Here is an 11,824-nt window from a genome sequence, read left to right on the forward strand (position 1 = left end):
GATTCCCTTACCCTTCATATAGCGTTGTTGCCTTATTCTAAGAAAATGATATCTCATTTCGAATAAAGATGTTTAGTTATTCCTGTCATAAGGAACAGTCATTTTAATATTATTGAAATAATAAACCCAGACTGTACCCACTCCCAGACTTTATTATTATACCTATACTTACTCGTAGCTTTTCCTAGAAGCTAACTCGTGAACGATCTGAATCATCAAACAGCTCTGAGAACCTGAGGAGGTAGGTTTTGTGCAGGAAAATATTTTGATGAAAAACAAACAAAGAAAATTCGAGAGACTAGTGTATTTTTCAAAATTGACTTATGATCTAAGTAAACCACAAAAAAGCCAAGATTTTTAAGCGTAGGTACATTAAACATACACATAGGGAGCCTTGTGCAATAGATTATAAATAACAACTTAACATTAGTCGTTTAATACTTATATCTTTCAGAGGATTCACATTTTAGAATTTCGCACTCCCTGTAATTTTGAATCCTTGCTTATTTCGCTTACGAAACCTATAACGCATCAACAAATTATACAAAGATAAAAAACATATCGCGTGTAATACTTATAGTAATGTATTTTTGTGATAAATATACTGAAATCAGTATAAATACGTACAATTAAAATGAACACAGTGATTGGTAGATCTGTGCATTCTTTATATATACTAATTTCTATTAAATGCAATCTAGGTTAAACTGTCTGTTATTGGACCAAGTGTATGAGGAACTTATTCTGTTTCTATCCGCTAGATGGCAGTAGCGTGAGTTTGTACATTTCTAACGGGATAATGACCCCGAGTAGCGGTGCACATTGAAAGGTTAGATTTTACTCGAAAACAATGTTAAATTCGCGAAATAATTCGACACTACAATTAACGATAAGTTTCGGCACGTAAGGCCTTAATTTACTAAAAGGAAAATCGGTAATTCGGTCTTTGTTATTTATACCGTTTGAAAAGCTCAAGTTAATGATTTTGATATTACAATGTTCTTCCGTATCATGATAATTTCACACATAGGACATCCACAATTTCGGTGGTTTGGGATTACTAGAACGTAATTACAAAATTTTTATATCTAAAAATAATGAGCTGTCATAAATATAAAGGGCATTTAGATGAGAACATATTTCTAATGAATGAGCTTTCCATAAAAATGATAAATTATCACTTGGTCTAATAAACAGCGTTTAAAAAATACAAAGATGTTTTTTGTAGAAATTATTTAAATCTAAAATAACTAACTTAAATTACGTGCTAAGAGTATTTTTTTGAAAACCTTTCCTTCGAGTTCTTGGTACTACGACAATTTTTAATTTACATATAAATTAATCTGACTAATCACAATTTTTGAACGTTTTCATTTGAATTTTTCTATCTACTGAAAACATTTAATACCATAGTAAAAAAAAAGAATTTTGTGCCTAATTAAAAAACAACAATTTCGTCTTTATCCATCAAACTATTACTGGTTTTTTTTTAGTAACGAGAGTTACAACAAATTATCAAACTTACCCTTATCAATATAATTTTACCCTATCTCACAGTTCCCGCGTAAATAAACGCTTCGATATTTTTCATTAAAAACCTCATCGGGCCGATGTTTGGCCGATCACGATAGTACGAAGATATCTACCTTAAAACATTAACAGCCTCTTACGTACAACCTCATAATAGCTTACTTTTATAACAATAAGAAGTTATTGTAACCACAACATGTTTACTTAAGACACTGCATTATTTTATTATTGCTGGAAGGTAAAGTGCAAACAAATACTACACGTGAGAAACTGTTTGCAATCTAAAATATTTACAACGCTTACAATAATAGATTGGAACATATAATTTTGTTATACTAGAACGACTACGAAATCTAGGATTTCAACAATGATTCTTACATAATTTGATCACAATTTAACGTCAACGTCAGAAATGACGTCGCAACTACGTGTATACAAGATCCAAGTAAATACAAAGCTTGATAAATAAACAACAGGCTTTAAGTAACACACATACATTCATACTGAACAAAATAACGCATCATTCACTCATTCATTCACCATCGAAGCTTACACCTTTGGTTCCAACTGCAGTTGATGGTCGCCATTTTGTATTTGGGTTTGTGAAGCTGGCCCATACATACGAATGTGTTCTACATAACGTTTCCTATTTTCTGGGTTGTTCATGATAGCGGCGACGAATTCTGAGGTCTCCTTTTTTAATGCGATGATCTTTTGTTGGATGAGTCTGTTCTTGTGCATAAGTGCGACCGTCTTCCACGCTAGTTCGAGTATGACTCTGTTCTGAGCGTTTTTGTCGACGGCGGGTGGGCACGGGGAGACGGATACGGTGGTGTTGTCATCACTGGTTGATGGTGATGACAGCCTCTGCAGCCTTTGGATGCGCCTGGCTTCGCGGAGGCGGGTAAGGTGAGAACCTGCAAAGATGGAGAAAGATCGTTAGTTATATGATTGAAGAAGATTAACTTACAACTAATTAAATCAGAAAAAATATGAGGCACGTATGCATTTAATTTAATATTGGTAAATAATTAATTCATCCTCTAATTAACTTTAATGCACACGTCATCCCCAACGCTCCGCAAAACAATGGAACAATGCATTATTATGAACTTCCAATGTCAAAAGATCAAACGTACAATATTCAATCAATTAATCAATTCAAAAATGGAATAAAAGACAATAAGGCTTTACTAATTAGAAGACCGAGGGAAACAATTCAATATTTGTTTATTAAATGCATTCCAATTTTAAAATTATTATTTACAGCCGTGGTTAAGAATTGTCAGGCCAAGGTAGACGTGTGGGCAGCCAGACCGTTCGGGTGATACCCACACATACACAAACACTCACACATAGGCGATGTAATTATGTACCGTGTACGAACAGGATGGTAGTGCCTTGACCCGGTCGGGGGAAACGTATCCGTACATTGTCAGAGGATATTATCGGTTTTTGTATTGTTGTTAAAACTTTTGTAGAAAGGAACTTATTTAGTTAAAGTCTCTTCATGGGTCACTGATTTACTGTTGGCGATAAAATGTTCGAGGAAAAATCCAAAAAGTTCAATAACATTTTAGGGTGAGGAAAATGTTGCTAGCAGGTAGGATTAAAAATAAAATGGGGTCGGTCATTCGCTTTAGGCTTCAGGTAAGGCGTAACTTGAACTTCGTGACTAAGTTTGCGCAAAGTTTGCGAGGGAATTTAAGACGGTTAATCTTTTAATACATAAATCCTTGTGCCCCAACTAGATGAGATTAATTTTAGGCAAAATTGAGATAGGATCTTGTAAAATATATTGGTTTACCGAAAAGCGTGAAATCAAAATGATATTAAAAGAACACTTAAATATAAAATGCGCTTATTATAAGAAGAGGCATTCCCAAAGTATTCCGTAAATGTAGACCAGTAAACATTACTACTATCTAATCAGCTGATAAAGTTCGCAAACAAACGTCATAAACTCATAACCCAATTATATACCATTAAAAATCAAATCTCAAAACGCAAAACTCCTTTGTCCAATTTCCTCAAAACTAAATAGGTACAAAGCTCTTTAATTAATTAAAAAAAAGAAAACCACAGCTTGCACTTATTCGGAATTCAAAAAAATCGATCTGTCAGAACAATAGTGAAGCGCGGTAAGTCACGTTACGGGCGGGTGTGCGTTCAAAAAGCCGGCAACAAAAACAGCGATGCGCGTGTTTGGGCCACGTGACCAGGCCGCGTGGTCGAGCCCCGCTGAGCAGAATATGAATATTGCAGACTGCAGCCTTTGCACTGCAGACTTGCAACGTGACAGCTTCCTGGCTGCAGATAGTCACGTTAATGGGCCAACTTAAAAAAATTGAAGTCTGTTTTTTTTTTGCATTTTTTTCATGCCTTTGGAGGCGTGTCTATTTTATTATTGCTATAATAAAATGTTGACATTTTCGTATGCATAACGATAAATAAGTCGCTATAGAGATAAGAGATTTTTTGGGAGCGTCTGTCGACCACGCGAACGAGGCTTCAAAAAGTCAAACTTTTCCGTCTCTTGAAAATTGGATTAGGCTTGCAAAGCTTAGTGAAAATTTTTACTTAAATACCTAACAATAAGCACTATGTATCCTAAATAAACAAGTACGTAACACCATAAGCTATTGACGTAATTGTAGCTTTATTTTGCGACCAATTTTTCCTCGAATCTGCAAAATCCCGACCGGATTTAATTAATTTGAACTTGGTTAACCTCATTCAATATTGTTTAGTTCAATAAATTGTGACTGAGATTTCAGTTAACTTATTGAGTAACAAAGTCATACTAGTGAAGTGCGAGTCAGTCTCGTGCACTAAGGATTCTATAAAACACATAATATTCCGTACTAAAGTATGTATGTTTTGTTGTATGGGAGTCTCCTAAAATATTTATTTTAGGTAGGTACTCTTGTTTTCGACACTTTTTGTTATAGCAGCAACATAAACTGTGGAAATCTCAACTTCACTTTAACGGTTCATGAGATACAGTCTGGTGAAATGACCGACGGGCAGTGAAATCCTTGTAATTCCCCCAAGACCTTTATTACGGAACTCTGAAAAGTCCTTATGTACAGTGCATACAGTGCAATACGTATATGAAAAAGAGTGGTTATTGTGAGATCTCTATTGTATAAGCTAGTTAGCTTCATCTTAAGTCTTTTGTTTAGATTCCTATTGTGTAAGACTTATCATATTCTAACTCAATGTTAGAATATTACAATTTGCAACTAGTCCGAGTACCCTGTGCTGGATTTTAACTAAAGCCTTGAAGTTTTAAGGAACTTTTCATTTTCGCATGAAAAGTTAGTCTTACGAATCTATGAATAAGAAAATCAGGGTGGTTAGACTACAAACTCGTTGAATAATTCAGGTTACTATTATGTCTACTACTATAAGCTAATAGTGTCTTTTGAAATTGTTTATAGGCTTTCTCTTGCATTTGCAAAATTCAGTAGCTTATTTTTTAAGAAGCTGAGATCTAATCATTTGCTTTTTACGTTATGAAACATAACATGAAAAGTAATTTATTGCCAATACAATTTTTGCCTGAAATACACCTATTTATTGCGTACAAATGTTTTGGTACAATCCGAGATTCACATTTGTAAATGTCAAGAATCTCGTCTAGTCAAAGTCAAATAAATGCAACTAAAGTGCCTCCCATTTAATTGCTATTGATCCAGTTTTGAGTTGTTCTTAAAGTTTGCACTAAATCGCTGAGTCTAGGACGAGGTTATTCCAAGAATTATTATTGAGATATTAATGGCTTAAAAGCAAAATTCAAGTTGCAACTTATAACCTTAGCTCCATCAAAGCTTTATGTTTCTCTGAGTTTGTGTGACATAGTTTGGATAAAATCCTTTTTTCCTCATAACGGTCGTCCTTAAACAATGGCAATCCACGTGACAACCAATGACGTCATCAGGTCAACGAACTTTCACCCGAGTTTGGATGCCGGTTATACATAGAACAGCATCATTGCAGATAAATGAAATTAAACTTTATAACGCTTTTATATAAAGGTAAATATTGCTTGTTTAGAAGTTTGCAATCCACGTTGGCATGCGTGATGAAGAGCACGTAAGAAAACATGTGACTGTCGGCGAATGTCGGTTATATCCTCAAATTAATGAGGAAAGTGTGATTTTATACTGTTATCCTGCTGAGAAATGTATTTTGCAGTTAGGTAACAAATCTATGCTTGGTATGCTTGAAATAGTTAATATTTGTCTTCTTGTCTTGTTTTAGCTCAATTTTTCTTTTGTTACGCTTAATATTGGTCAGAAGATCTTTTAATTATTAACTATACCGAACGTCTACCGTTTCAATTTTAATTTTGTTGTGACTAAGCTCACTGACATATTGAACTTTAACACATGTCATGCAGATTGAATAAATAAATGCAAAATTCTTCACACGGTATTCATACAATTGGTTTTCATTTAACTAACAATCCTGTTTATTGATATTTCACATAGTATTGTTACTATAGTTCGGCCATTCAGAGAATGCGTTCCTGACACGTCGCGATTGAACTGACGACGTAATAACATTCATTGATTATTGATATAATAATGTTGTTTTAATGCTCCTCAATTGTTAAAACGGTAAACAACCAGCAAAAATATTTTTATCGTAACTGCAACGCCATTGCAAAGTTACGTCGTCAGTTCAATCGCGACGTGTCAGGAACGCATTCTCTGAATGGCCGAACTATAATGGTGTCTCTGCTCTTTGCGTTAAAATGCAACGGGACTTTTTGCTGCCCAAGATTTTACACTATGTAACTGGCCAAAAATCATATAATAATCTTCGATTTTCCTTTTGAATTTCGAATTTCAATATGGCCTTCTTATAATTTCATAATTTATGCCATTATTCATTCGATATTCTTAGAAGTAGGAAACTTTTAGTTTGCTAAGGCTAATTTATTCCAAATAATTTCCTTGACAACATCTACATAGTAAATAATTCAATAAATAACTTTAATTCGTTACTTACAGGACTTCATGAAATTGTTATCATGTCATTTGAATAATGTATTTCAGTGTAAACTCAACTTGCATATGTTTTCGTAGGACATTATAAAATAACCATGGTGCTTTAAATTGTGTTTTCTTCATCTATTATACAGTAGGCATTATTGGTTACTCTCTTTTCAGAAAGTACCGCTTTCTTTCAAAACCGTTATATCCGCTGAAATAATGTACGTAGTAAACACGTGACGATTTTCTTTTCTTCACAAACGCAATCTGGCCAAATAGGCCAGTACGTGCAAAGAGGACAGTTTTTTTTCTTAAATCCTCATTACCTCTATAACAATGCAATGATTTAAAAATAGAAGGCCAGCGACCTCTCGAATCAGTCACGATATTTTTCTGAACCTTAGTTACGTTTTTGCAATATTTACGTTATACGCATGTACCATGCGATTAACGTTATGTTAAAGAAAAACTGAGTCGAAATAGTTATCAAAGGTTCTAAGGATTTAAATATTGAGGACATGTCAAAGATAATACTCAGACGCAAATAATTTCGTCTAGCATGGTAACTTATTATGAATTAGTAATGCTGATCTTTTCATTCGAACACAAAAATTTCAATAACCATGCAGTGCATGAATAATCATTTCTGCAGCTTTATAGTAACGTAGTTATACATTACCTATTGTAAAAGCTATTGAGACGGTGGTGCATGTAAAATAATAAGTGTGAAGCACACGTCATCATTTGTGGGGGATATTAACTACTTTGTAACAGTTACAAACTAACTATGTATCTTTGTACTTATAGTTAGGTATATACGCGATTGTTACGGAATGAGTTCGGTAACAAACGAAAATTTTACAGTTGCAAAGTGAACTATTTCAAATATTTTACATGCTGACAATTTACTTCAATATGTAGGTAAACTGAGTATGTAGAATTTCAGTAACCCATCTCACTTTTCAGGTATGTAAAATATACTTAAAACGTCAATCTATTATTTGATACTTTCAGTTGATAAAAGTCAATTAAAATTCATTAATTGCCAAAGCGTCTAACTACCCGTACAACTACGTAAGTCCTATGTTTGATAGCATTCAATTCTAATTGTCAAATGTGCAATCAACCGTTACATAATTTAAAAATAGAATGACGCAGATGACGCTCCTTTGTTTTGAACGTACCTTCATGGTATTCAAACCTTATTGCTACCATCTCAGAGACCATTCTCTTTGTACATAGACCTTCGCATAGCGGTCAAAGTACGGCCTTGGCAGATATTGTAGAAGGTAGAACTATTCAGTATGATAGTAGTTAGGTACTACAATCGAGCTAGGACAGGGTTGTCATGATTAAGTCATTTGTTTATTTAGTTTGCGAAACTAAATTATCTTACGTTTGCTGTTAATGAATCTTTTGTTTTATGATATTTGTATGTTAGTAGATATCTTATTTTGTATGCATTCTATAATCCCAAAAAGTTATTTTATTTTGTCCTTTTTATGATGTCGCGTCAAAACAATTAGACAGGTGTCCATAAACGTCTACATAGAAATGCAATGTGCTAAGTAATTTGTAAATCAAATTATATTGATGTAGCTAATTCATGTTAATGACATGTATGTTTATTAAAACATGAATAGACATGTCTAGGTTGCAAAGATTTGCAAGATTACACCGTGTAAAACTGGCCATTCAGATGTTATTTTAAATGCTTCTATTTTCAAAACAATCGCCATCATTAGTGGCAGATCAAAAAAGAAAACAAAATAAACGGCCAGTATTAGGTGGTCTCAGCAACCAGCCAGTAGCTAAACAAATACAAAACAGGTTTAACTTGACAACCGGTCTCCTTGTTATCTCTGTCTGTACATTATTTATAATTCTTGGTAATCATTATAGTAGATATGAATAGTGAGTGCATTCCGTGCATTTTTCTCGCTACGGACTAATAGTTGAAACTTGACCGGGTAATTTAATACTGATGATATTGCTAACTCTTTGTCCGTTTATTTTTATATTATGAGACAAACATTGTCACATGACATTTGAGCATTTTTTCTTTGGAATTGTAACCTTGTTTTTACTAAGAAAATGTCTTATCAGTATTCTTTGTAGACAGAAAAGTACATTTACGTTCCTAAGGTCATACGTTACTTGACTGATAAGTTTATCAATTTGTGTTGAACAGTAACGTAAAGTAATGGTTGCCATCGTATTTCTATCGTACTTTCAGAAGAGTACATAAAGAATTTTGTACACCGCTGAACGTGAATTTCACTGGTTTTCAGATATTGGAAATAGTTAGTTACTATTGAAAATGAGAACTTTTTACTCTTACTAAAAAGGTAGCTTTACATACGGAAGGAAAATTATGTAAAACACATAACACATTTAAGTTTTACGTAAATTAACAAATTAAATATGTAATTGTAATTTATGCATATTCATACATGTATACTATAGATACCTATGTTTAAATTTATAAATAAAATGATGACATCTTACTAGGCATTGTTATTATAAACACGCATTAAGTACAGCTATCGTGTTATGAATTATGAAACCCTCCCTTGCGGTAGGTCAGTGCCAACGTTGTGAAAGCCTACGCGTACGGCGCACATACGTAGATTTGACCAATTTAGGCGGCCAAAAATATTTTACAATGTATTTCGTTTTTTCTATCTTTATTTTATCATTATTTTATTATTTATTTTATTTAAGCATTGTATTTTGATAATAAGCATGTTTTATTGAAAAAAACCGTAAATATTTTTTTTTTAATGTAGAGTATCATATATTTTCATTTTAAAAGTAGTTATGATATTTTTTATTATATCTATTTCAAAATAATATGTAATGTAGTAAAAAAAAAATTAATATTTTTTTATTCCTCACTTTCTGCCTCTGATATATCAGACTCTGTGTTTGATTCAGCTGGTAGTAGCATATTTTATTGTTTCAGGGCAAAATAATCTTGTTTTAATGTTTTTTTTTTGTTGGTCACATTTCTTCAGTTTCGTATTTCTTTAGTTTTCCTTCGTTTAGTCCTCTCACTACAATCTTTAAGTGATTTAGATGGCCGCCCCGGTCGATTTCCAACAATTGTCGGGCGTTCAAATGTTCTGCTTAACCAATTCTCATTAGTTTTAAGGATTTTTTTTACAGTTTCAATTTCTTACTTTCGTAGCTATTTTAAAATATGCAAATCTTTGTTTAAAACTGCTTATATTATCAGGTGTGTCACCCTAATAGGTCAAAAGTTAGTTTCCTAGGTAATTTAGTTTTTCTTCCAAATTAGTCAGATCTTGCTATTGTATTTTATTGTAAATATAACGTAGGGTCACTATTTTTACGCCAGAGGTACTCAAAACAAAAAAAAAATGCACTTTGTGACATTTTAAAGAAAAAAGTATTTTATTTTTGTATGAGCTTCAAATCTTAAAAAGCCTGTAAGTCGGACATCCGCAGCTATCCGCAGCCAAAAAATATGTCGTAAGCTAGTTTAATATGTCAAATATCTAAAACTAAAAAAAATGTTACGCGGTCGAACGCGATAATATAACAAAATTGTGTTTAAACAAGAAAATTACTAAAAAAATATTTTGCTTACACACCCTCTTTTAAAATTGAAATAATACTATAAAAAATTAAGTGATCACACTTAAAATATATTAAAATATAATAACTGTTACCTGCACAACTCGAATCCATCATAAAAGTTGCTTAATATCAATTAGATAGCACAAAAATATTTTTTCTTTAATACCGTCTACCGAGATCTCTAAAAACGTATAACGTAAAATTTGCACTAAGGTCAAGTTCCAACTCCTGGTGCAAGCGCATATCGCATGTTTGGTAGGTAGATGTGGTAAATTCTTATTGCTGGGGTATTCCTCTTTCCATTTTACCCACAATTTGATGATAACCTTTATTTAAAAAAAAAAGACTTTTGGCCAGCTAAATTGCTCAAATCTACGTTAGTGCGGCGTAGCATGGTGTTATGAATTTACTTTAAACCTTTTTGTTAGCATTTCTTACAATAATAACTGTGAATGAATCAAGCTATTTAGGACCTTATCAGGTTATTTTTAAAGATCAATCTCGCTTTTAGCTTAGCCTTGGTAAGTAGGTTCTAGAACACAGGTCTTACCGGCTCGTGTGAGTCACATTTCTCTTGTAAGCAAAACAGTAAATATAGACTTTTTGTAGTTATCTAGATGAACTAAATAATTGAAAATTATTTCACAATAATTATTGAAATGACAATTATTTTATCGAAAGTCTAACAAAACTAGATTGTAGGGTAGCGGTCAATATAATAACCGAAGACACGAATATTTGTCGAATTCTGACTTAAAAGTCATATTTTCAAGTGTTGAAACCTTTTTATCAAAAGTATGAAACAAATGCTCATCGTCAAATTCAATTGTTTCCTTCATAAGTGTGAGGCAACTCCCTTTCATCCCACCCCAAGCCACCACACATCACAGAAAACTAGAGTACCCACTTACACACAGAAAATTACAAAAATATAATAAAATCAATAAGTACCAACCTTTCTTTATCTTCCTGGTCCTTTTTTCACACATGGTGGCTAAACAACACAGCTTATAAACACTGGGTTAACACGAGATGTCAATATTATTGACAATATTATACAACAGTCACTATTGAGAACGAAGACGCGTACGAACCGTTTCAATATCGAACGTGGAATGACTCGCTCGGAGTCGGCTCGCGAGGCTGGCGTGTTTGAAAATCGAACATCGTCGCGTCGTAGGCCGTAGCGTCGAGTCGGCCCGTAGAGCGAGACGGAGTCTTGTGTTGTAGTGCTACGGTTTGCGTTACCCTGATTGGAAAGTCGGTAATTAAAAAGTTAAGCCAATATTAATGTATCTTTCAAGTTGCTATATCTTAATCATGACTAAGCTAGGATAGAGTACAATAAAAAATGAGGAATAATTATGATATCTGGATAGTGATGTTTTCCTTTAATTTTTATATATGATCAAATCAGCCAAAAAGTTGCCAAAAAATGTAACTTGGTTGCACTTACCATGTTTAAGTATATTTTAATGGTAATAAAAATAAAATTAAAAATAACCTTCGATTTTGTAATAAATAACAGCCGTATTGTTGAGGTAGTTAATACGTTCAGGTTTCTACCGCATCGGATCAATTGATAAGTAGAACGAGAGAAAAATTATTACAATTCGCCACAGAGTCTGCCTAATACAATCATTTTATAAATATACTTTTTATTTCTTTACACTTAATTGATTTGCATC

At 33.1% G+C, this 11,824-nt stretch overlaps 1 protein-coding gene across 1 annotated transcript; it reads right to left on the minus strand.

The window, feature by feature from the left end:
- Positions 1–289: 289 nt before the first annotated feature.
- Positions 290–11,270, minus strand: LOC124640883. The gene is made up of 2 exons (XM_047178838.1): positions 11,092–11,270; positions 290–2,447 (listed from the first exon to the last, which is right to left on the minus strand). Exons 1-2 carry the CDS (start codon positions 11,123–11,125, stop codon positions 2,080–2,082), a joined length of 402 nt encoding a protein of 133 aa, XP_047034794.1. The 5' UTR covers positions 11,126–11,270; the 3' UTR covers positions 290–2,079.
- Positions 11,271–11,824: the final 554 nt, after the last annotated feature.

The sequence above is a fragment of the Helicoverpa zea genome, chromosome 21, assembly GCF_022581195.2.
Source record: "Helicoverpa zea isolate HzStark_Cry1AcR chromosome 21, ilHelZeax1.1, whole genome shotgun sequence".
NCBI classification, from domain to species: Eukaryota; Metazoa; Arthropoda; class Insecta; order Lepidoptera; family Noctuidae; genus Helicoverpa; species Helicoverpa zea.

Bases quoted from the DNA above. Each gene is read 5' to 3' on its own strand.
- LOC124640883 (XM_047178838.1), bottom strand. From the start codon at position 11,125: ATGTGTGAAAAAAGGACCAGGAAGATAAAGAAAG. The intron at 2,448-11,091 runs GTTGGTACTTAT...CCATCTTTGCAG, and splicing joins GACCAGGAAGATAAAGAAAG to GTTCTCACCTTACCCGCCTC.